The 27,246-nt window shown below is 39.0% G+C and overlaps 1 protein-coding gene and 1 pseudogene across 4 annotated transcripts in view; both read left to right on the top strand.

The window, feature by feature from the left end:
• Window positions 1-27,246, top strand: part of CERT1 (ceramide transporter 1) — a 100,760-nt gene that overhangs the window by 18,470 nt on the left and 55,044 nt on the right. For all 3 annotated transcript variants that reach the window (XM_084802721.1, XM_084802719.1, XM_084802720.1), the window contains exon 3: window positions 18,337-18,453. In XM_084802721.1, coding sequence (XP_084658847.1) covers window positions 18,337-18,453 — 117 coding nt within the window. The remainder of the gene's footprint in view (window positions 1-18,336; window positions 18,454-27,246) is intronic.
• Window positions 122-7,753, top strand: LOC311608840 (small ribosomal subunit protein uS2-like; annotated as a pseudogene). Its single transcript has 2 exons — window positions 122-132; window positions 678-7,753. The product of its transcript is annotated as a small ribosomal subunit protein uS2-like (transcript).

Here is a 27,246-nt window from a genome sequence, read left to right as displayed (position 1 = left end):
AACCCAGCACAAGCTGTATCCAGAGTGTTGAGAGTATGGTGTCTTTGCATAAGCCTCAAAGAAGAATCCAACTTGAACCTGAAACAATAACTTTGTTCAATATTTTGAGTATTTCATCACGATGACAGAAAGGTAATTTACCCAACAGATTGAACTCTGAGGCATATGCTAATAAAACAATTAGATTAGAAAGATAAAAATCCTTATGACCTTCAGTCAGAAGGAACGGTTATAAAAGCAAAATAATTAAAACAATCTTAAACTCATTTGGTAGCACAAAAGACCTCCAAAAGCGAAAACATGGGGGCCAGAGCATATTGCCATGTGTGATTCCTACTACATTACAGAACCATAGTATCAAAACCACATGATATTGATGCACACACGCCATCTACATCAGTGAAACAATAAAAAAGGGTCCAGACATAAACTCACAGAGCCACAACCACCTGGTGTCTAACAGCCGCCAAAAACATTCACTGGAGGAAAAACAGCTCTCTAATAAAAGGTTCAATGAAAACTGCGTATCTGTGAGTAGAAGAATGAGACTAGATCTTTCTCTCTCAGCCTACACAAATGTGAACACCATATAGCCAAAGTCCTGGAACTCAAAAGTTTATAGATGAAAAGTAAAAGCATGTGTTCTAAACAGGAGTGCAATCATTCAGGAAATAAAGTCAGAGATCAAAAGTAACAGCCTCGTCTTTCTGCGCCGCCCAGGGGCGTGTCCATAAGTCGTTAGCCCTTGATGTCCTGCAGATGAAGGAGGAGGATGTCCTCAAATTCTTTGCCACAGGAACCTACTTAGGTGGCCCCAACCTTGACTTTCAGATGGAGCTACATCTACAAAAGGAACAGTGATGGTGTCTACATCATAAATCTGAAGAGAACCTGGGAGAAGCTGCTGCTTGCCATTGAGAGTCCTGCTGATGTCAGCGTCATCTCCTCCAGGAACACTGGCCAGTGAGCTGTGCAGAAGTTCCCTGCTGGCACAGGAGCCACTCCCATTGCTGGCCGCTTCACACCTGGGGCCTTCACCAACCAGATCCAAGCACCCTTCAGGGAGCCATGGCTTCTAGTGGTGCCTGATCCCAGGCCTGACCACCAGCCCCTCACAGAGGCCTCTTATGTCAACTTGCCCACCATCGCTCTGCGCAACACGGAATCTCCTCTGCGCTATGTGGACATTGCCGTCCCATGCAGTGACAAGGGAGCTCACTCAGTGGGTCTGAGTGAATTTAATTTATTTAGCACCTGATGTGGTGGGTGCTGGCCTGAGAGTACTCTGCATGTGTGGCACTATCTCCCGTGTGCACACCTGGGAGGTTAGGCCTGATCTTTACTTCTGCAGAGACCCAGAGGAGATGGAGAAGGAGGAGCAGGCTGCTGCTGAGAAGGCCGTGAATAAGGAGGAATTCCAGGGCGAATGGACTGAGCCAGCTCCTGAGTTCACCGCTGCTCACCCAGGGGTGGCAGACTAGTCTGAGTATGTGCAGGTGCCCTCTGTACCCATCCAGCAGTTCTGTACTGAGGACAGGAGCGCCCACCAGCCACTGAGGACTGGTCAGCAGCTCTCACAGCGCAGGCCACCGAGTGGGTTGGATCCACCACTAACAACCTCATGAAGTTAAAAAGGCAAATGAAACAGTTAACCAAGTGAGGAGACAACATACAGCATGGGAGATCATTGCCAGCTGTATATCTACAGCATCCCCATCTAGAGTAATCTAGAACACAGAACTTGAGGAGCAAGATACTCAAAAAAAGAAAAAAAAAAAAAAGGTGGGGGGGGGAAAAGGCTTAAAGATTTAAAATCAGGGTTCTCAAGACAAACAAATGGTGTTGGGGGATGCTCTGATGTATTTTGATGCTAATTACGGCGTGTGTGTGTGTGTGTGTGTGTGTGTGTGTGTGTGTGTGTGTGTGTGTGTGTCTCCTTGAAGTGAAGAGAAGGCCGCCATGGGTTACCTGCAGGAGAAGCACGTGGCCGAGGGCGTGGATGGAGAATCCAGCCCAGATGAAAAACATTAACAAGTATTTGGGATTATTGATGGGAGATAGCTTGATAACAGTTATTGAAAACAGATAGCATGAGATAGAGACAGGGATCCCATGCCTGCCCCACTATGGGAGGTAGTTTAGACGATTGATATCTGCCCTGCCCTAGGTTAACCAAGACCATCTTAAAATACAACAAGTGTCTGTCTAAATTGATCACTAGCCGGGCCTACTGATGATACATGTAATTTAGGAACAATAAAATGGCCAATAAATCTTTTGTAAATGTTCAACATCCATATTGATCAGGAAAATACTAAATAAATTAAACTACTTTGAGATTTTTATCTCATCCCAGACTGGCTCTCACTAGAAAACATACCTACAGGTGAAGGTGTAGGGAAAGGAGAGCTATCATGCGTTGTTGGTAGGAATGAACACTGATGTGGCCATTCTGGAAATCAGTGTTGGAAGTTTCTCAGAAAGCCCAAAAATGAACTACTACATTGGGTATGACCCAACAATACTGCTTCTGGTTAGCTATACATTCAGAGGACCCCATATTCTGTACAGACACTTCCTCATCCATGTTTAGTGCTATTGCTGTTCTAGTCATAATAGCAGGAAGTGAAATCAGCCTACTAGTCGGCCAACAAAGAATGGGTAATGAAAATGTGCTGCAACGGCAGAATAAAACTATTAAACTGTAAAGGAAAGTGAAAAATGAAATTTGCAGGAACATGAATGAACTAGAAAATATAACAGGAGCTTAACCCAGGCTTGGAAGGACAAACAGTACATGTTATCTCTCACATGCAGAACTCAGCTTCTGATTTTTTATATATTTTATTTCATAGGAGTAAGTGTGTATAGACAACAGAAAACTAGAAAGGGGGCCTGGAGAAGTGCAAATAGGGGAGGAAGGTTAATGGGTCACATGGAATTTGAAAGGAGGAGGGGAATACTGAGGGCAGGAGGGCTTAATCAGTAATAAGTGGCAAGGCCATAGGGAAAGTTAAACAAAACTAAACATTATGAAAATGCCATAAAGAAACCTGCTACTTTGTAAACTAATTTAAATCTTTTTTAAAAATATAATAGGCGGTGGAGAGAGAGAGTTCAGCACTGGATGCTCCTCCAGAGGACCTAAGTTCAATTCCTAGCACCCACTGTCTGTGTCTCCAGTCCCAGAGGATCTGATGTCCTCTTCTGACTTCTGTGGGCATCAGGCCCACAAAATACTCACATACATGAAACTGAAAAAAAAATTTAAGTAAATAATTTTTGAAAGATAAGTTCAAGTTAAGTTTTTGTTTAGAAAACTAGTTTGGGAAGAATTCTTTTTAGAGGCTTTGTTAAGGTTATTGAAATATCTGTGATGAAGTCATTACTGTCAAATTAAGTTCTGGTACTTTATTATTCCAGTAGTCTTGTTATTGTAAAGACACGTTTAAGAACTCTTGAGTTGTGTTTTTGGGTGTAATCTTTACTGATTGTAATATAAAAGGGGTCCTATCTGACCTCGAGAGTCACAGTGCCTACCATTCTGCTTTAAGTTGAATACATTTCTTCATGAATTTGATTTTCAGAAATAGCAGGTCTTATTAAACATTGTCTAGCAAATGGTAGATGTTAAATAATTATTTTTGGCCAAAATAGGTGTTAGGCAGAGTAAAGCACATCAGAGATGTGTATTTATATACTTTCCTTGCTGCAATTCTTTTCATAATAGGAAATGTGTTTTGATATAGTAGATTGCAGTCTGTTTTACCTTGAACAGGTAATCATAGACCACTGCCCTTAAATGTGATGAGTTCCACATATAGTTTCCAAACATGATGGGAAAAGTATAATGCATTCCCAACTCTGAAATGAAATTTAATATTTTCTTTTATTACCAACGTAGGTAGAAATTATGTCCATATTATAATAAATATCTGTGAACCTTTCAGTAACCACAGTCTTATCACATGACATTTCACGTATTGCAGGTATCTCACAGTTTTTCTACCAGCCACTGTATTATGAGTGAATTCATATAGTGTATATATATTACATCTCATTAAATCTTTCTCTTGGAAGTTTTAGGTAGTGGTTTTCTTTACAACCTTGTGTGTTTGCTTATACTTTTGAAAACACTGTTCTGAGGAGGAGTCTGAAGATTCGATCAGATGTGCACTGGTGTCTGGGAGTCCATATATCATAGAGAACTGTTTAGAATGTTGGTTGCTGCTGCCGTGTTAGGGCAACTTTCACCCATAAAATAATTATTATTGCTATTTCATAACTGTAATTTTGCTGCTGTTATGAATCTTCACGTGGATTTTTTGGAAATAAGAGGTTTGCTAAAGGAGTCATGACCCACATAGCTTAAACAACTTATGTAGCCTTATATTTTTCTTTAATTTGAACCTTTATTAATGTCTTCACATAATTCAAGGTGGTGGAATTGCTCTCCGAATTTTATAAGTAAAATGATGTCAGGGCCAGTGAAGGAAAAAATAGGCTGATAGTCTCTCCCCAGCTCCAGGCTTCCCTATGCTGTCAGGCCTTGCATCTTCTGAATGCTGCCTTTGTCTTAAATCTCATCTTTTACCAGGCTTCCTGTTTTTCTTGCTTTCTATAATGTTAATTTCTTCTTTCATTTATTCATTCCATTTCATCCTTCTGCTCTTCATTCATATATTTGTTGAAGGCCTTCTCTGGTCTCTCTCACAGGTTATAATAATTTTTCCTTGCTTGTTTTTATATATTTGGACATAATATTGTACATTTTTGAGTGTACATTATGGTAATTTGATACATGTATAAAATGTCTAATAACCAAATCAAGGTAACTAACATTTGTTTTGTTTACATTAATTTTTATGTGTTAGGATTTGATAGTCCTTTTTCTTGCTAGTAGCCACATTGTTAGGAAAAATGAGGCTGGTCTTATTATATTTTACTTAGCACAGTACATCTAAAATATAATTTTAATATGTAGCCATAAAGTAACTACTTGTTATTTTTTATTTGTACAAAAATCTTAACAATCCATTTTATTATATTTTATCATGTTTTAATTCAAATTATCCCTTTTTTTATCTGTATGATAGCCACATGTGGTCAGTGACTATTGCATTGAATAGTCTACATTTAGATGTTACAAGATTGAAAATAAGAGATTAAGACTGGGGCTGGAGAGATGGCTCAGAGGTTAAGAGCACTGACTTGTTCTTTCAAAGGTCCTGAGTTCAATTCCCAGCAACCACATGGTGGCTCACAACTGTCTATAATGAGATCTGGTGCCTTCTTCTGGCATGCAGGCATACATGCAAGGAACATACTGTGTACATAATAAAAAATAAATAAATCTTTTAAAAAAAAAAGAGATTAAGCCTGGCAGTGTACACAATCAGCCTTCATTTGAGAATAACAATGAAAAGAATGCAGGGGTTTGACTTTTCAGAATTAAGATACAAGGCAAGACTGCCAGTGGCATCCATTTGTGAAATAGCATGATATGAACTATTCTTATAACTTACTTTTCTATGGGTTTTCCTGAAAGATTTGTATGTGAGGTCTGTAAACAAAACAGATGGGAACTAGCTGTCAGCATGGTCTTGTCAGGCGGTAGTTTCAGATGTAGTACCCTTGCAAACTGTTAACATTTCTGTAGGAGCTTTTGTTCTTACCTTTTGTTTTGTTTTTTCGAGACAGAGTTTCTCTGTCCTTGGCTATCCTTTCTCTGACTTTGCCTGTTCTGGATGGACTCTCTTTGTAGACCAGGCTGACCTAAAACTCAACAGAGATCCTCCTGCCTCTGTCTCCCAAGTGCTGAGATCGAAGGCTTGCACCTCCACACTGGCCTGGGAACTTTTGTTATTTTAACACCTTGATTTTTAGGGTAGTCTGACAGGGTGATTCTGGCAAAGTATTGTTGTATTTTAAGGTGTTTTCACCCTTGTTTTTTATGCTGCATTGAAAATAAGTATCAATGTGAGTCATATCTTTATTTCAGGAATTTAAGAAATGTAGGAGAAAAGTTCTTAAAATGAATGGATGAAAGAGGGAAATTAGTAGAAATCCTCAGGAGGAAAAGGATTTTCCGTACCTTTTAGGTGTTGATCAGGTAAGAAGGAAGAGTTAAAATGCCTAGCAAGGTTTATTGAAGAAGTCAGTATAGCGGGCATGAAGAAAAGAAGAGAGCCGGCGGAACCAGAGGGGACAGAACCTTGCAAGTTATGACACGAACTCCAGCTTTTGTGCTCAGTGGCATAAATTGTTGAAGGCTGAAGAGACTGGATGGGGGCAATTAATTTTATCCTTAAAAGGTGCTTTTAACTTTGTAGATGGCAACTTGAGTGGAGACCTTTAGGAAGGACTAGAGGTAGATACGTGTCTGTATTGGAGGGCAGTGTTCAAGGAAGAGGAAAGAGCAAATAAAAAGGCTTGTGAAGTAGCTCAGAGAGTTACCGGGCTCACCAAAAGATTGATGTGATTTTCCTTTTAATACTCATTCTGTCAGGTATGCTAAATATGCAGGAAAATACTGGTAGTGAATATACAGTGAAGAAAGGAAAAATCAAGATTTCTGTTAAGATTGAGATATCTTAGGTCTTGTGTTTAAAATTTTTAATCAAGGAGATCACTATCTCTGTATCAATATAATACACACACAACTATAAAATGTTCATGCCAAATTCTCAAAAATAGATTTCATGTTTCTATATGTGCTGCTGTGTTTAAGATACATATTTAGTCTCCATAGATGGAATTAAGTTGATGTTTCAGATAATAAGACGGTAGTGTTTGAAGGTTAACTTTTCCATTGAAAATATTACTAGTTTTAAGTGTATACATACAGATGTTTTATGTTTATAAACATTTGAATGTGTTTACTGTGGCATATATCATTTAAAATGCCTTTTCCATTTGTATATACAAAATGCATTTTATCATATTTAATCCGTTTAGTAGTAATTCAGTAAAATGAGCATTATTATTTTTTGTATATCCCAGGTTTCAGCACCAGTTTTATATCTGAGAATAAGATAATGATAGATACAAGGTACCAGATGGTATATGAGGTTTATTAAATGAGCATGGGGAGAGAAGGAAGAGGGGGAGGGGCGCCCCAGAAAGAGACAGAGACAGGAAGAGAGTAAGAAGAAAAAAGAGGGGGGGAGAAAGAAGGGGGAGACACGTGGATGGTTTATGGCCCTGGGCAGGGTCACACCCCCTCCACTCCCATGGCAGATAAACAGTTACATCACAAGTAGGTGGACTGAAGCAGAATCCTCACATTATTATCCTCCTTTTCATTGATAAAGAATTGAAAGTGTATGTTATCTAAGATTAAGCTAGAGATTAACATGTAAAGGGGAAATTATGTGCATTGATATTAACCAGCTGTTTCAAAAAAGCCTAAAGATTGGTAATACTGGTTATTAAAGATTGGTAATATTGGTAAAAGAACACCAGCTTGCCACATGTGTAGTTCATGGTAACAACTGCAACACTTGGGAGGCTGAGGCAGAAGGATTGTCACTAGTTGAAGGTCAGCCTGGGCTAGTGTGAGCCCTCCCTCAAGGGGAAAACTATAATGTAAACGAGAAAACCATTTGGCAGTAAGTTCCAAAGAGAAGCGTGGATAAGTGGAAAAAAAAACCAATCTTTGGCAAGTTCAGGAAAAAGTGTCCCAACCACTTGACACTGTGATACATTTCGTGTCTGCAGAGTTTATCATTAAGAACTGCATGCGCACACAAACACACACACACACACACACCACCACCACCACCACCACCCCACCACCACCACCACCACCACCACCACCACCAAAAATCTTGGTGTTTTAAATAAGCTTACAATTGTGTCTTGGGTGCGTTCATGGTTCTCCTTTGCCACAGGCAGGGGTTACGGGGTCGCCCTGTTCTGTGAAAGTGCCTGCAGGGCCAGTTGGTGAGGACTAGTTGAGATGTTCCTTCTCTGTACACATAGATTTTGGGGTGTGTGTGTGTGTGTGTGTGTGTATGTGTATGTGTGTGTGTTTGTTTTTTAATATGTTAAAATTAAGACCCAAGTGACCAATGAGCTGGATTCAAGCATTTAAAAGGAAAGTTAGAAAAATAATTGCATTATGCTAATAGACACTAAAATTAGGTTCTTCTAACTCCTTATTTTGATTCATAGGATCATTTGATTTTTTTTATATAGAATTATTACAAGGGACATTTTTACTATAGGATTGGAATACCATTTTTTTCTCAGTGTAACTCCTTTAGTAAACAATAGGCTATGTTCACTGATACATACTAAAATCCCTTAGATGCATGGTTGGTTAGACTTACTCTTTCTGTACATGGGACACTGATACCAACTGGTTTCTATATTTGAAGAACATTTTTTTCATTCGCTGGCCTATGGAGACTTTCCCAAGGTTCTGAACATAACCAGTGGCCTTCTTGAGCACCTCTGCCTTCATTGCTGTCACCTTGCACAGTGATGGTAATCTTACGTATTCTGTGAGAGGGCACGGCTTAGCCACAGTGCAGCTAAATTTAGTCATCCTCAGATTGGACAAATACTTGGCATCATTAATTTTTAATTAAGTTTCATGTTGCTTTACCGCATAAACTGCTCTTCTCCCTGCTTAACCTGTAGGTTCTACTCTCAAGTATATTCTCATGGCTCTTATTTGATCAAGGTGTGAACTGAATAGTACTGAAAGCTAGCACCTTTTTTGTTGTAAAAAGTAAGCTGTCCTCCTAAGACACTCTTTATGAGTAGACTATCTCCCACATATAATCTGTAAAGGCCAGATACTTACATTTCTCTCTCTACCCACCTTTTCTCTATGGTTACCTCCCCAGGGAACATAAGAACCAGCCATTCAGATTGCTGTCAGTGCTGTGTGTCCCCTCCACACACTCTCACTCCCCCTTTCCCCTCTTTAGACTTTTGATTCCGGAACACTGCTATACATAGAAGCAGAGATGGAAGGCTGGTGAGATTAAGCTGTCAGTCAAGGGTCTGCTGTACGTGCATGAAGACCTGAGTCTAGATCCCTGGGACATGTTGGTGCACCTCTAGGACCCCAGTGCTGGGTGAGCAGGACATGGCAGAGGAATATTCCTTAGAGCTCACTGGGCAGCTAGCCTAGCCAAATTGATGACTTCCAGGGTCAGTCAGAGACTGCTTAAAAAAAAAAAAAAAGAATAGCAATAAAGGAAAACAGCCTGCCAAACCCCCCCTCTGTTAGCACGCAGACAGGCGAGGGACCACGTACACACACCACACACAGAAGCAGCAGACATAGGCATTTCTTCGGACTGTTGCTGGCGTGTCAGCATCCCCTTTCTAGGAGCAGCAGTGCCGGAAACGGCTGGTTTGCAAGGCCCGAAAGCAAAGCAGTCCTGCCATACAAATGCTGTAGGCAGTACGTCTCAACCAGGACTCTTTTCTTTTTACTTGGATGATTGTAGTTCTTTTCTGTATGTATTAGCAATGCAAGCTGCCAGATAGCGTCTCCATAAATTCCTTGTGTGAATAAGATCAGCTTCTGTTGTCTATAATTTAGCCGCCGTTGCTTCGTGTTGTCTGAATGTAACGAGTTGTTTAACTGTCTTTGTGTTGGTCATAAGAACCCTAATTCTTGGTGTTTGTGGAAAAGGGGAAGATGCTAGACTTAGATAATTACAGGTTCTTCTGTGTATTTGCTGAGATATTTGAGAGCTGGGCAGAATTTAGGTCAGATCTCTGGCAAAGACAAAACAGAACCTAGCTGCCAGTATTCGTGACCAGCTGAACCTGTGACAGTTACCTGGTACAACTGAGACTGCTAAAAAGTGAGATGGGAACCCAAAAAAAAAAACAGCCAGAGAAGAGGAATCTCAACTTTTGAGTCTAAATGTATTCTTCCACCCTCACTTGACGTGAGGACAAGTATGTGTTCCGTCCAGACACAAAGCAGCCGAACTGAGAGTCCAGTGGTCTGCTAAGCACGCAACACAAGTAACAACTTGAGTCTCCTCAAGTTGCCAACTAGGACAAAAGCTGGCTTTTGGAGAGTAATAGGGCAGAAATCAGAATTTCAGGTCTAACATGTACAATGCCAGCTCAGAATGGAAGTATAAACCTAGAGATTGTTATTGCTTCGAGGGAAAAGACCTGAATAAATGCTAGACTCTAGGTGAACCTATTAGAATTATTTGACAAGTATTATATTCAGTGAGGTTTTTAAAAAAATTCTTATAATAAATGGAAAATACTAAACAATTTCACCAGATAATTCAATGGTTAGTATTTCCATTTGACTTTTTTCCTCACTAGAAAAATCCCTTTGCAGCTGGTCATGGTGGGGCACGCCTGTAATCCCAGCATTCAGGGAGGCAGAGGCAGGCAGATCGCTGTGAGTTTTGAGTCCAGTCTGATCTACAAAGCAGGTCTAGGACAGCCAAAGCTACACAAAGAAACCCTAGCTTAAAAAAAAAAGCCTCCTGTCATATGTTGTAGTCTGTATTGTTGGGCTTTCTGCATGACTCTGGTGCTGATGCTGCTTCTCTTTTGATAACCAGAAGAAGCCCCTTTGGTTCTTTCCTCTGTTATAGTTTTTTTCAAAGATCCTAACCACCTTTTATTTCTCCTACTCCATTCATTGGGGAAGCATTTCTTGAGCATGGCTTCTGGGCCTTCTGGGAGCAGGAAAGGGATCTTAATATTCCAGTCCCCTTCCTCTTCTGACTCCCTCCTGGCTTTTGTTTTGCTTTTGTTTTTTGAGTATTAGTGCATCGTGCACATTAGACAAATGTTCTACCACTGAGCTGTAGTCCAACTCTGTTTAACAATTTCAGAAAGGATCTTAATAAGGTACCGTGCCGCCCTGAACCCACTGTGCATTACAGGAAGGCCTGAACCTCTGGTGCTCGCGAGTGGCTGGGATTACACATCGCTAATCCTGGAAAAACTTTGCTGTCTTTACATTTCTGCTCCCTTCAAAACAGGATCATGCTGTGATGTTTAAAAAATCTGGTTTAAAGGCTGGTGCGATGGCTTGGTGGATAAAGTACTTGCTACACAAGTGTGAAACTTGTGGAGTTTGCATCTGCAGAACCCACATAAAAGCTAGGCGAGCTTGTTGGCCACCTGCAATCCTAACACTTCAGCAGATCCCTCAGCTGAGCTTTGGGCTCAGCAAAAGACCTCTTATGTATAATAAAATTAAAGGCCCTGCTCCTTAGTTCCCTTTTAGATTGCTGTGTGTGTGTGTGTGTGTGTGTGTGTGTGTGTGTGTGTGTGTGTGTCTGTGTGTGTGTTTACATATGTGAGCACATCTGTATAGTCATCAATACTTGGAATGGACATAGGGATTGTACAGTCCTAATAGTGTCTTTTAATGGTTATGTCAGTTGTCCCATTTCAGCTCCATTCATGTTTTTACTTTCAAGGATTTCTGGTAGCTTTAATATTTTTGGTTTTCACACATTTAGTATCAGTTGCCTTGATTGTTTTGTCTTTTCCTTCATATTTAATTTTCAGCTTTGAGAGCCTATACAGTCAGTTACTGCATTCCATAATTTTCTTCTGTACTGTCTTGTGTTTATGTGTCTTGTTCTTAGAAGGTTATTTTTGATAGTATATGTAAGTTCCATATATATTTTCTCTTTAGGACATATCTTACCTTTAAAAAACACCATTGAAATGTTTAGTTTTCCTCCTTTGTCTACTCTTAAATAATGTGATACATTACTTAAGCAAACACACTTTGAGACTATTTGCCTTCTGTGAACATCCCAGAGTGTATTTGAATAAATCTAAGTGATATAGATAACCACTCAGTGTAGTCCAGATGCCATCATGTGACTCAGTAAACAAGACACACTGCTGGTTTAACATGGTAGACTATTTTAATCTCTTTTTTTGTGAGTAGATGAAATATTCTAAACGAACTTTAAGAGCTGTAGTTGAGAGACTAGGGAAGTGGCTTAGTGGCTCGGGTGCTCGCTGTGCAGCAATAGGACTTGAGCTCAGATCTCTATAGTCTGCAGAAATCTGAGCAGAGCAGCACACAACTGTATTTCCACCTGAGAGGTGGAAACAGGAGAACCCCAGGGCTGGCCGGCCAGCAAGTTCAGCCAGTTAGAAAGCTTCAGGTTCAATAAGAAACTACCCAGAAGTAAGGTGGAACCGGATGGTGGTGGCAAATTCCTTTAATCATAGCACTTGGGAGGCAGAGGCAGGTGGATCTCTTGAGTTCAAGGCCAGCCAGTCTACACAGTGAGTTTCAGGGCAGCCAGGGCCACACAGAGAATCCCTGTTTGGAAAAATCCAAAAATTAAAAATAAGTAAGATGGAAGCATTAGGGTGGAGTTCAGTAAGAGCATGCTCAGCCTTTGGAAAATAAATAAGTGGAGAAAAACAGAAAAAGGTACTCCACACTAAACTCTGGCCTCTGCATATACACATGAACACACTCATACTGACATATATGTACATATACACATACATAATAACTATAGTACAGTACATAATAGACTAGTCGCATGGTTTGTGAAGTATTATATATTGTTACATCATTGTATTATATAACTGGCAGCACCATAGGTTTGTTAATTTTAGCTAATATCACTGTGCACATAGTTAGGTCATCAAGCAATAGAAATTTTTCATCTCTAGTATAGGCTCATAGGGAGTGGCACTGTTGGGAGGTGTGGCCTTGTTGGAGTAGGTGTGGCTTTGCTGGAGGAAGTGAGTCACTACAGGTGGGATTTGGGGTTTTCAGAAGCTCCAGTCAGGCCCAGTGTCTCACTCTTCCTGCTACCTGCTGATCCTTCTCCAGCACCATGTTGGCTTGTGTGCTGTCATGTTTCCAACCATGACAATAGTAACTGAACCTCTGAACCTGTAAACCAGCCCCAGTAAATGTTTTCGTTTATGAGAGTTGCTGTAAGCTGGGCAATGGTAGTGCACACCTTTAATCCTAGCACTCTGGAAACAGACAGAGGCAGGCAGATCTCTATGAGTTCAAGACCAGCCTGGTCTGCAGAATGAGTTGCAGGACTGCCAAAGCTACACAGAGAAACTCTGTCTGGAACCAAAAAAGAGTTGTTGTGGTCATGGTGTCTCTTTGCAGTAATAGAACACTGACTAAGACAATAAATAACATAAGTATATTATTAGTGTACGTTTTAAAAAATCTGTTTCCCGTGCCCATGAGTTTTAACCTGTTTTATTTATTGCTATTCCAACTGTTTTATCTTGTACTTTATTAACTTAATTTAGCTTAACTTTTCATTACAAGTTGCCTTAACTTTAAGAATTCTTTTGTCTTGGCTGTCACGACGGCTCCGTGTATAAAGGCACTTGCTGTCAAGCCTGATGATGACCTGGCTGTGATTCCCAGCGCATATGTGGTAGAAGGAGAGCAGTGGTTCCCGCAGGTTGTTCTCTCAGCACAGGCGCTTCATGGGGCATGCATGCTGACAGACATCCGAAGTGATGACATTGGAAAAAACTTAAAATTAAGTCTTTTTTTCCCCTCCTTTAGGGGGGAAACATGTCATACCAGTTTGTAATATTTTTCTACTTTTTGGCTGTTATCCTTTACTTTGTTTTCTAGCATTGCTCCCCAGTGCCAACACTAAGATATGACCAGAGAGGGGCTGCCTGAATCTCACACTTTTAACAAGTATCAAAAGCAGCTAATAATCAAGATACTTACCTTGATAGATTTTTTTAAAAAACAAAATTAACAAATAATGGACAAAGAAGCAATAATTTGAGTGAAGGTCAGGGACTGGGGTACGTGCCTTTATCCCAGTGCTGAGGAGGCTGAGACAAACAGAGCACATGTGTGAGACCAACCTGGACTCCAAATCAGACCCTGCCTTAAAAAAAAAAAAGTTTCAGTGAAGTCAGGCAGCCTCTTCTGTATCGTGGTATAAACAGGGTGATAGGTCAGTGACGCTTGATCAAAGCTTTATCAGCAATTTATTTTTTCAAGCATGTTCTCTTACCATATCTACCATTTCTTTTATTCTATGAACCCAGTTTTTCTCACTTTGTCAAATTTGCTGAGATTTACAGATCTTGTGTTTACAAACATATATGCTGTCTTATGTGCACCTCCTTCCTATTCTTTAGACTGATGTTAGAAATAGCTCCCTTTCGCTCATGGAAAAGTTTGGTGGACAAAGTAATGAATTTTTGCACTCTATGAAATTATTTTATTTTTCTTAAACTTTATTGAGGATGTTAAATGCAGTATAAAATATAAAACATTTTCAAAAATCATGGTTACAAATAAAATGAAAATGATTGTAGAGTAGTGTTTAAACCCTCTATGCCCGTTGCAGCAGTAGAGTGGTCCCTCCCTTAGCTTCCTGGCTTGGTTCTTCATTGTAGTATTGTTCTGTTCTCTCCAGGAAGCCTTTCTCCATGGCCAGATTCTGTTAGGCATAAAGGTCCAGGAAATGTTTAACTTGTTGGTATCTTTTTGCCATTCAGAACCAAGGCTTACTGTTTTTAAAGAGAAATTGTTTTGTAGACTAAAGAATATTGTGGAGTTCCATTGTTTTCGTACATAAATTGGTAAAGAGAGCACAGAATGATGTTTAAAAAGAGGGACAAAATAAACAATAAGCCCTGAAAGCACACTATGTAATTCTGTTCGCCTGTTAATATCCAGAGAGGATTGCTTCCCCTGTAGGGAAGATTTGTCATAGGAGAGGAAACTGACTCTGCTCTGTCTAATAGAAACAGTAGTGAATGAATCCAGTTTGTCACATTCGAATTCCCTTAATGGGGGAACGGGGTATGAACTCTTAACCCATTTTGGGTAGATGGGATATGCCACGTACTCACATGAGGATCAGGGGGTATGTTTCTGGAGTCTGTTCTTTCCTTTCATCACATGAGTTCCAGAGTCCAAACTCAGGTAGCGAGCCTGTGTGCAAGCACCCTGCCCCACTGAGCCAGCCATCTCACCACCCCTCACTTTATGTATTCTTTTTTTGTGTTTTGTTTTTATTTATTTTTTAAATTAATTTATTTGCTTTATATCCCCACCATAGTTTCCCGCTCTCTTCTCTCCTCCCAGTCCATTTCCCCATCCTCCCCCCATTCATTCTTCTTCCTTTTCTCTTCGAAAAAAGGGCAGGCCTCCCATGGATGTCAGCCAGCGTTGGCATATCAAGTTGCAGTAAGACTAGGCGCATCTTCTCCTGTTGAAGCTAGTTGAGGCAGCCCAGTAAGGGGAAAGGGCCCCAAAGGCAACAGTCAGAGACAGCCCCTGCTCCCACTGTTAGGAGTTCCACATGAGGACCAAGCTACACAACTGTTACATGTGTACAGAGGGCCTAGGCCATTCCTCTGCAGGCTCCTTGGCTGCCTTTGGACCTAGAGTGGCTGATTGTGTAGATTTCCTTGTGTCCTTGATACCTCTGGCTCCTACAATCTTTCCTCGCCCTCTTCTCCAGGATTCCCCAAGCTCCACTCAGTGTTTGCCTGTGAGTCTCTGCATCTGTTCCCATCAGAGGCTGGATGAAGTCTCTCTGATGACCATCATGCTAGGCTCCCGTCTCCAAGTGTAGCAGAATATCAAGGACACTGCCAGGAGTGGACTCCCTTTCATGGCACTGGTCTCAAGCTGGACCAGTCATTGGTTGGCCAGTCCCTCAATTTCTGCTCTGTCGTTACCCCTGCACATCTTGTAGGCAAGACAAATTGTGGACCAGAGGTTTTGTGGCTGAGTTAGTGTTCTAATGTCTCTCTTGGAAGTTATGCCTAGTTACAGGAGATGGCTAGTTCAGCTTCCATATCCCCGACGCTAGCAGTCTTAGCTAGGGTCACCCTCATAGATTTCTGAGAGTTTCCATTGCCCTATATTTCTAGATCATCCCAGGTATCCCCCTCCCCCCGTCCCCATTCCAGCTTTCCAGTTGTCTCTCCCAGTACTCTCTCTTCCTCCATCCTCCCAACACCTGATCCCTCCTGTTCCCACCCCCCACCACCACTCTGTCCACTCACAATGTCTATTCTGTTTCCCTTCTCAATGAGATTCAAACAACCTCCTTTGGGCCCTCCTTGTTGTTACTTACCTTCTTTAGGTTGTGGATTGTAGCACAGTTATCTTTTACTTTTTGGTTAATATCCACTTAAAGTGAGTTCATACCATATTTGTCTTTCTGGGTCTAGGTTACCTCACTTGGGATGATCTTTTTTTGTTCCATCTATTTGTCTGCAAATTTCAAGATTTCCTTGTTTTTAATAGCTGAGTAGCAGTCTACTGTGTAATTGCACCACAGTTTCTTTATACATTCTTAAGTTGAGGGACATATTGGTTGTTTCCATATTCTGGCTATTACGAATAAAGCTGTTATGAACATAGTTGAGCAAATGTCCTTGTTGTATGGTAGAGCATCTTTTTAGGCATACACCCAGCAGTGGTATAGCTGGGTCTTGAGATAGTGTTATTTCCAATTTTCTGAGAAAGCACCAGATTGATTTCCAAAGTGTCTATACAAGTTTGCACACCCACAAGCAATGGAGGAGCGTTCCCCTTGTTCCACATCCTCACCAGCATGTGCTGTCACTTGAATTTTTTGATCTTAGCCATTCTAACAGGTGTAAGGTGGACTCTCAGAGTCACCTTGATTTGCATTTCCCTGATGACTAAGGATGTTGAATATTTAAAGTGCTTCTCGGCCATTGAAAATCCTCTGTTTAACTCTGCACCCCATTTTTTAAATTGAGTTATTTTGTTTGTTGTCTAGTTTCTTGTTCTTTATGTATTTTTGGCTATCAGCCCTTTGTCAGATATGGAGGTTGATGAAGATCTTTTCCCATTTTGTAGATTGCTATTTTGTCCTTTTGCTTCACAGAAGTTTTTCAGTTTCATGAGGTCCCACTTATTAATTATTGATTTTAGAGCCTGAGCTATTGGTGCTCTGTTTAGGAAGTTGTCTCCTGTGCCAATGTGTTCAAGGCTATTCCCGCTTTTTCTTCTATCAGGTTTAGTGTATCTGGCTTTATGTGAGGTCTTTGATCCACATGGATTTGAGTTTCCCACAGGATGGTAGATGTGGACCTATCTACATTCTTCTGTATGCAGTCATCCAGTTAGAACAGCGCCATCTATTGAAGAAGCTTTCTTTTTTCTCTGTATAATTTTGGCTCTTCTTTGTCAAAAATTAAGTGTCCATAGGTGTGTGAATTTACCTCTGAGTCTTCAATTCGATCCCATTGACCAACTTGTCTGTTTTCATGTCTCCACATGCCTGTTGATATGTTTTTATGTATGGACTTGCTTGTAGACCACGATGGCCTGGAACTCAAAGAGATCTGCCCGCCTCTGCCTCCCCACGTGCTGGGATTATAGGCATGCAACACCACACCACACCCACTTTACATATTCTTACCAGCAGTCCAGAACACCAGATCAAAAGCTGACATTTCCATTAATGCTTACACTTTGATGCAGACTTTCCTCTGGCTTTTGTTTATTTTCATTGGGAACTTCCCTGACAGTAAACATTCCTAAGATACGTAAAAGCTAATTTTCAATATTTGGAAAGAAACATTAACAGGTTTCTTGCTTTTAAATTTCATTATATAAGCCTGATTGTTATGGGAATTTATTTTGGTTTTTTAATGTTTTAGTTTTGTTGGCATGTTAATTATATATAGTTGGGTTTCACTATATCATTTTATTTATGTATCTAATGCATTTTGGTCATATTCCCCTCCATACCTCTCTCATTTCCTTCCACACACAATGATCCCGTCCCTTTCCTAACTATGAACTGCTTCTTAGTCCATGTCCTTTGCGTGTGTGATCCAAGAGCTTAATTATGGTGGTTTGTGTGAGTGTGGGTGACGGGTGTACGCAATGCTGAGAAATGTCTCCCCGCCACTCCCCCTGCAAGCATTAACTGCCAATAGCTCCTCCTCTGAGAGTTAGTGTCTCCCGAGCCCCTGCAGCTCACTTTTGAGTAATAATGTAAGGGGGAAAGACAGTGTCTTCCTTAACACCTATTTTAACTTTCTGTAAGTTATGGCTTTATGATGTTCCTATTACTTAATCTAGCTGAAGTCATATGAATAGTATTCAATAGACATTTATAGATTATGTGTCAAATCGTTTGTGTGAGTGGTGAATGAAACTTGGGTTTTATATGCTAACAAGTGTCAGAAACATCTTGAAAAAAGTTATTTGAGTAGAAAAATTAAAAAGTAAAAGGCATCTCCCAGCATCAAGAGAGTATACTCACGTTTTTGGTTTTTTTTCCCTAAAGGGAACAACACTTCTAAGAATATAATTAACTTTGCTTTTCACTCTGTACTTTGTTTCCACAGCCTCATGATTTTGATGAATGCCGGTTTGATATCAGTGTAAATGATAGTGTTTGGTATCTTCGTGCTCAGGATCCAGATCACAGACAGCAGTGGATAGATGCCATTGAACAGCACAAGGTAAGGTCACTGGTGTTTACCTGCTCATGGAAGTCTAAGCAGTATCGTAGGTGATAACTCCTCTAAAGTAATCTTGACATGTTGTCATTCCCAAGGGTGGGAAGAGAAAGACCACTGACCCAAATCATCATGGCCAAATTAGTTAAAACCAGCAATTACTTAAAGCAAGCTTTTTTTACACAAGTACACAGGCTGCCTCCACCTAAGGTGGGGCTCGAGAGGTCAGCATTGGATGTGAGGAGGACAAGGCTTTTATAGTTCAGGGATCAAGGGAAGGGTTCCAGGATGGGGTGGGAGGGTTGGCAGACAAAGTAGGCAGGCTTATAGGAGCAGACCATAAGCATAACAAGTTAGTCCAAATGACCTGAAACCAAGACATGGTTACAAGGTAGTCATAACAACAGGTAGTTATAACAATGTGGTCATATGACCTTTTGAAACAAAAGAAGGGTTGCAAGATGGTTATAAACAACTTTTTGAAACAAAGTCATGATTGTCCTTCCTGGAACCGGCAGTGCAGAACCACTTATAGTTAGGGTTACAGGGGGGACACAGCCCAATCCTTGAGGAACAGATTTAATCATAAACAGGAATGAGCCTAGTTTCTCTTTTCTGTAAGATGGCTTTTAAGCCTGAAATGCAGGCAGGCTGGTTCTTCAGTGTAAAGAATTTTGAGGTATGTTGCTGAAAAAAATGGAACCTTATTTGGTAGGTTAAAACAGACATCTTAGAACATTTTTCCCCAACACATCAGTCGCACTAAGGTATTTATTATAATAAATATTCTTTATTGTTAATTGAAACAAAAGTATGCCATTTCATAAACTGTGTCTTGATTTTATTGTTGTTGCTGTTTTGGTGTGGGGTTTTGTTTGGTTGGTTTTGCTTTGTTTTGTTTTTTGAGACAGAGTCTCACTATGTAGCCCTGTCCTGTGACTCTCTCTTAGTATACCAGGTAGATCTCTTGAACTCACAGAGCTCTACCTGCCTGTGCCTCCAAGTGCTGTGATTAAAGGAGTACACCGTCTCACCACCTGATTTTTTGTTGTTGTCTACGATCTGCTTTATAAAGAGTATTTTTAAAATTATCTTAAGGATCATTCGTTTGTAAGATCCTAATGCTTAAAAATGGCAGTGTTAATTTCTGTAGTTTTTATAATCAGTTGAGCAGATTCATATTACAGCCATTTAAAAATCATTTGATGTTGTAGCTATACCCATCTCATAGAAAGCATCTAGAAACTGATACTACTTTAAGCCATGTTCTTATAAGCTAAAGGTAATCTTTGACTTCTGCATAACTGCTAAGTATGTTTCAAAAGAAATGTACCAGCAGTCTGCCTTATCAGTGCTCCAGTGCTGTGGCAGAGCAGACGTAAAGCTCTGCAGTCATACTGTCTTTACATGGCTTAAGAGAACCTGTGCTGTGAGCACACTTGTCTGTACCTGCTTACCTGAGTGCCACACATCTAGAGTTGAAACACCTGCTTTATTTTTTAACAGGCACAAATCACATAGGCAGCACAAAACAGGAAAAACCAGTTAGGTCTGATATACCATGAGAACTTTTCTTATTTCTTTGAGAACATTCTTCTTGACACCAGTGATTTATTAGCTCTCCTTTTCTATTCTTGGTTTATTTTGCGCTCAGAATATTATGGTAAATTTCTTTTTCTCCCTTTTTAGTATTATATTGGTTTAAAATGTTTTCTATGTCTTGTCGTGGCTATAACTTCATAAGATAGTATATACATGGAAAATTATGCTCATTTTTACTGCTTGAAAACAAAATGAGCCAGTATTTTAGAATCTCACTGCTTTGAAGCCAAGCCATCCTGACTCACAACAGCCTCTGCCACAGGTGACTTTGGGCATTTGTGACTAACCTCCCAGGCTTTCCTCAACAGTACTAATAAGGAAGATAAGATCACGTACACACACACACTTATATATATATATATACACACATATGTATATGCATACATATGTGTGTGATCATATATATATATTATTATAAATTATACACACACATACACTAATACATATATATCCAAAGTGACAAATGTCCCTATTTTATAGTTTAGTTGAAAAAACAAGGGCCTTGGGACTGGAGAGATGACTCAGCAGCAAAGAGCACTGGCTACTCTTCCAGAAGACCAAGATTCAATTCCCAGCACCCGTATGGCAGCTCACAACTGTCTGTAACTCCAGTTCCACAGGATCTGACACACCCTCACACAGACATATGTGCAGGCAAAACACCAATATACGTAAAAATAAATAAATCATTAAAAAAAAGAAAAAGCAAGGGCTTTGGAGTAATTTTTATTGTCTCTTTTTAAGTAAAGATAAGTTCATAGAACATATATTTCATGTTATTTATTTCTTTGGATCTCAGAATGATGAGACTTAGGCTGATCTTGGGGAAAAGTAAAAAACATAGCTATACAAATATTTTCTTTGTTTATTTTTTTAAAAATTAATTGTTGTTATTGTCATTCATGCTTATTGTACAAAAACAAAGTATGTGATGTATGCCAGCTAAGCAGCACATTAGTGGATATGTGAATTGACTGAAGTCTAAACTAAATTACTTTGACTTCTTTAACTAACTGAAGGAGAAATTTCAAATGTTACTACCTGTAGTCTACAAATTTCCCATTTTGTTTCCTGAATAAACCAGATACAGAGAGTAATATATTTCCTGGTTCAATATCATTAAGGACTCGGCAGCTTTACCACAGTAAACATGAATAGTTAACTTGACCTTTTAAATAAATGCCAAATTATTAAGGCAGGAGCAGCAGTAGGATCTACTGCTTTCTAGAGATCAGTAAGTACCAGTTAGTATGTTAAGTGCTTTGTGTGCTTCATTTTCTCTCCTGCCCTGAAAAGTAAAGGAAGTATTCTTTTACAAGGAGCTGACAGATTGGTAGTAAAATTAAATGCTTTGTGTGCAATGATACTATCATTTAGTTCATTCTAGTTTCCTTTTGGGAGGGGTTGTTTTGGCTTTGGTTTTGGGTTTGGTTTTGATTTATTTTTGTGCTGTTTCCTGGATAGTGTTTCTTTATGTAACCCTGGCTGTCCTCACACTCACTCTGTAGACTAGCCTAGCTTGAAGTCAGACATCCGCCACCTTCTGCCTCCTGAACGCTGAGGTTAAAGTCAGGTGCAGTGCAGTTGCCACCTGGCTAACTCATTGTTTCAGGATTTGATTTTGTATTCTCTTTGCATCAGTTACTATCGGTAAGCTGATTGCTGAAACACAGTTCTCTTAACTTGAATTCTTGATAGTTAGTGTATAGTCTGAATCTTCCTAGCCTATGCATATAAACTAACTAGGAATTCCTCTTCCTGTTTTTGGGTTGCCATAGAAGGCAATATGTTGTTTTAGTACTACTACCATCACACACACACTTGGTCATGCCACTGCTATGTACTAGATGCATGACTTTGGCAAGTTTCGTATAAAATGAAATATAATAGCATACTTATATGTTACCTCTTTCTCCACCTCCAAATAAAACAAACAGGTGAGCAAAGTAACCTACTCAGAACAAACAAACAAAATAACTGATGTGAACTCTGATGATTCTGGCTCGTTTAGTTCACACTTACTTTCTTCGGCTATTACCTGCTTGTGGGATGCGTGGACAGGCTACTGGGAGTAGTAAACACATCTTTCTGTTCTGAGGTCACTGGAAGATTATATTTTGGTGTTGGTTGGTTGGGTTGGTTGGGTTGGTTCTTGTGGTGGGTTGGTTCTATTAGAAGTTCCAGATAGGTTTTATTAATATTTGACATCTGGAAGGATTGAAGGTTTCTGTTGCTTTTCAGGATATTCTTCTACTCATTTTGTAATAAGCTCTATATTAATATATTTCATACATATATACAGCACATGCCTTCACTCTCATCTCTGACTCTCATTTGTGCATTTATGAGAAACAAGTATTCTCATTATAAGACTTCTTCAGTAATAGAGTGGTAATAGTGATAGCTAATAATTTTGAGGATGAATGTATGCCAGGTGTGGTAATAACTACATTATATACTTATACCTCATTTTACTCATATAGTCATATGAGAAAAGCATTGTTACCTAGGTAATTGAGGCACAGAGAGATTAAGTAGAGTGCCCAAGGCTACACACTATGTAGTCTTTCCAACCAGAAAGCATGAACTTTTAGCCTGTAAGTTCTTCTGCCAGTCTACAAATATGTATTTGCATGAAATGTTTTATTCACTTAAATTATGGACTTCTTAAATCAAAGTATTCTCATATTTTTAATACATTCTTTGTGTCTACGGTGTTTTGTTTTAGATTACAAGGTCCTAAAGGGCTCAGATAAAATTATATTAATTTGTAAGAGTTATCAGGGATTGGGCACATAAAATTTGGCATTCTTTTGAAGTCTCCCTAGCTCTCCCTTTAACTTTAATGCTTGGTGTTAGAATGATTACTAACATCAATACAGTAGGATTCTTACTTGGTGTCTGCTTTTGTATGCCCTTCCAAAGTAAAGTCATCCCAGAATAACTTGCTCACTGTGAGTAGTCTTTTTTTTTTTAAATATTTATTTATTTATTATGTATACAATGTTGTATCTGCATGTACAACTACACCAGAGGAGGACACCAGATCTCATTATAGATGGTTGTGAGCCACCATGTGGTTGCTGAGAATTGAACTCAGGACCTCTGGAAGAGCAGCTCTTAACCTCTGAGCCATCTCTCCAGCCCGAGCAAAGTCTTAAAGAGATGACTTTTATTTATATTTTTCAGTATATTAGACATGCATATTTTAGTGTGATATTGAATAATAAATGCCATGAAATGAAAGTACTCAATTCCAAAGTCATTTTTAAATCAGATGTGTTTTCAATTTCAGATATAGAAAAAGAAGGCCATGAAACCAGTAATTTTATTAAGAAGCAGTGTTTGGGCTGTGGGTTTTTTGTTTTGTTTTGTTTTGTTTTTGTATTTTTGTTTTTGAGTCCATTAGTATTTTGTACTTCTACTTACAATTTGTGACAACACTAAATAGATGACTTGCTAAAATGAAGTTTTATTTTATATTTAAATCTCTTGGCATTTTGTCTTCCAAATGAATGGTGTTTAGTCTTTATAAACTAAAAACTATGTGAATGTAAAGTTAAGGTGACTGGTTTTTATTTGAATTAAATGAACATTTTTCTGGCATGAATATGCCTATATACTTAAGGGCCTCTGTGATCATTTTCTTTGCAGCTAATTTAAGGAAGAAGTGTGTAAACCATTTATTAGTGTTGTTTTTAAAATTTTTTGATACCATTCCTGGTGTTTTCTATATTTATAATTCTTGTGATAACAACTAAACACAATTATAATACTTTAATTTTAACAAATAAAATTATGTTGAATAAAAATTAAAATTCTAAAAAAAATAATTAAAATTAAAAAAATGAATTGGGAGCATTTTATATGAGCAGAGAAAAAGAAGATATTAGATCAATGGACATCCAGCTGAAGACACATTGACTTGACAAGATTTTTTTTTTTTTTTTGGTCTTATCAGAGAGATTCTTATAAATCAGAATGGACAGTTCAGAAAGTATGTGAGGCATATCTGTGGCCTTGAGCATAGTCTCCAGTGCCACAAAACAAAGAAAAAAACCAAAAGATAATAGCATCATGTGTCGGTGGTGCCTCATTCAGTTCTGGCAGAGCAGCGAAGTGTGCAGGTATTGAAAAGACAGTGGCAAGTTGAACATAGATAGCTACTTAGGTCAAAAGAATATTTTAAAAAAATTTTAAATACAAATGTTGATGTGTTCTTTAGGTTATAAGAATAGAGGCCAGGCTATATTCTATAAGAAGTGATAAAATTGTCCCGACCCCCAAGGAGTATAGAATGCCATACTTAACAGAGAAAGTCTCAACTGTTAGCAAAACTCTATTACTCTCCAGCCCTTTGCCCTCAGCAACAACTTAGGTAGGTTAATGTCATCCTTTTCTCTTTCTGTGATAGTTTCTATTTATTTGTAAGTTCCATTCTTTCTCCATCTTTCTTTTAGTTTGTTTCCTTGGTTTGTCACATCCTTTGCTTCAGTTCATCTTCAGCTTCTGCTGCCCTTCTTGGTAGTGCCTAGTTTAAAAATGAAAAAGAATCTGAGTGCTTTCCCATACTGTTTAATATAAACTGATCACCCTTGGTCCAATCTCAGTTTATCATATAATTATAATGATTTGTGTTTAAAGTTAGGAATAAGATTAACAGTTATACTAGTGAGGCCGCCATGCCGAGACCATCTATGGATGTAGGAATGGATTCTTTTTTCTTTGCCAATTTAAAGAATAAAAAGGCAGAAAAAGCAAGGCCTCAGTACTCAGCCAAGTTTTATTAAAAGCAGAACTGCACAAAGAGACAGACTCCCCAAGTAGAAAGGATCCAAAGATGGAGTCCAAGTTTGTCTGGCAAAGACAAACTTTTACATGTTTGGAGGTGGGACGGGTTTCTTTCTCCCCCAGCACTGGCTAGTTTAAGCTATTGTAGAGGACTGCCTAGCCACACAAAGAAAGGAAGCCAACTTGTTCAGACCCTAGAAGCCCTGGTGGGAGGTTTGAGTCCTGCAGTTCCCTCTAAAGAAAAATCCCACCTTTGCCTTGGAGAAGGGGGAGCAACAGGAAGTGAGCCATCATAAGTGTTTCGATGAGAAGGACGTTACCTACCTAGAGTCCTTTCCCTGTCTGCCCTCCAGGGACTACTTCTAGTCCTTCATAGTGTAAAGTCCTGAAAATCTTATAATGCTGGATAGTTTATTAGCTTTTAGGTTTTAAAAATGTTTTGTCACATATTTTCCATGAAAAATGTATGTAACTGGTAGGGGATTTTCAGCTTATTTTTCTACCTTTGTCTGTCTACAGTTTGCTTGTAACGTATTTCTTTACATAAGAAACAAGTATGGTCAAAATACTATTTAAGTAGCTGTTTCCTATTGCTAATATAGAAGACTTTAAGTATGAAATTATATGGAATGAGTATATGCCATTTTGTACGATACTTTAACGTATTTGAGTTTTTATTTGGGAGGGAAGATTTCTGGCGGTCAGTAGAACAGATGGGCTCTGCTTTTCTGTGGAAAGGTGGTGGCGGGTGGCATTGCTTACGTGTATTGACAGTAATGGAAACAGTTTGTTAATCTCACTTTATGCATACATTGAACACTGAGGAAAATGTTTCTTTCTTTAAAAAAATAAAATACAAACGATTCTTTTCTTCAAGTCCTTTAGTGATAGTCTAAACAGCATTTTGCTTACACTGCCTTTATTGCCTGACATATTCTTGGTTTTTTAATTGATGATGAGTGGTAGCACTGAGGCAGAATGGGTACTAGAATAAATGTATGTGCCCCCCCCCAGCTAATATAATTTCATTACAAACAGTTCTGTTGGTTTTTGGACACATAAAACATACATAATGGACGAAAGTAAGGCTGGTGCTAGGGGTGCTTATATTACCCCTCAGTCCTTAGCCATTTCATGTCTTGGCTGTTTGTAGCCCTACCCCTCTGACATGTTGAGGAATAAAAGGGATAAGTAAACATTTAAGTATATTGTTTTAGATGTCTTCAAATATAGGTGTTACTCCCAATTTACAAACATATGAAACTTAATGGAGCATATGACCATTTATCAGTAAGTTGGTTGTCATCCAAAAACAGTACCCTAAAATGTTTACAGTAGTTTCTAGTTAATTTCAGCTTTTTTTTTTTCATGGATCCATAGTTGAAAATCTTCCCCTGATGCTAAATCCAACAAGTCTTATTTTGTGTTTAAATCAGTCCTGTAAATTGTCTTCTTGTGTATATATTACAGGCTCCTGTGCTGTTTTAGTTACAAGAGGGGAAAGAAAAGAAAAAAAACTTTAGTCTTAAAACTTGAACAACTCTTCATTTAAAAACATTTTTTATTTTAAAATGGTACATTTCCCCATCAAACCATTCTTTATGGGAAATGATTTGGTGATCCTTTTTGCCACCTATAAAAACATTGAGCTACCAAATCTGTCTCATATAAGTAATTACTTTGAAAGTCTGGAATCCTTGGAAGGCTTACAGCTTCTAGGGTTAAGGGTAGGTATAAATGGTAGACTATTATTAATTTTGGCTACTTTTAGCCCCTACAACAGTAACAGTTACCCATCCTCGGCCCCATAGCTATCAGTTGTGCATCTAGTTTGTGGGAGTGAGGCTGAGCATAAAGATGCCTTGTCTATAGTATGGGGAATCTGTTCTGTGATTTTTTTTTTACTTGCTTCTCTCTCTCTCTCTCTCTCTCTCAACTTGAACACAAAGCTAGTAGAATAATTAAAACAACAAAAAACCAACTGATGATGAGTGGGAAACCACATGTATAAAGTGGCATAAACAAAAATTGCTGAAACCAAATGCTTCCTCTTAGCAAAGATTAAAAACTGATAGACTTTTAGCCAGGTACATTAAGAGATAAAAGGAGAACACTAAAAATAGAAATGAAATGGAGAACATTGCTACTGTTTACAGAAAGTCTTGTAGGAGAATATTACAAAAAAATATGCCAACAAATTGGTCGCCTAGATAAAAATGAATAAATTGGTACAAGCATGTAGTAGTTTGAATGAGAACTATGCCCGCATAGGCGTAGGGATTTCCATCCCAGGTTCCCGTTAGTGTAGTGGGACTGCTTGGGGAGATGGTATAGCCTTGCTAGAGAAAGCACGTCGTGGTGGGGGTCGGGTGCAGACTTTTGAGTTTATATCCTTGCCCTGCT

Source organism: Acomys minous, assembly GCF_964271855.1.
Source record: "Acomys minous genome assembly, chromosome: 11".
NCBI classification, from domain to species: Eukaryota; Metazoa; Chordata; class Mammalia; order Rodentia; family Muridae; genus Acomys; species Acomys minous.
This window is presented reverse-complemented; position numbering and strand designations above follow the sequence as displayed.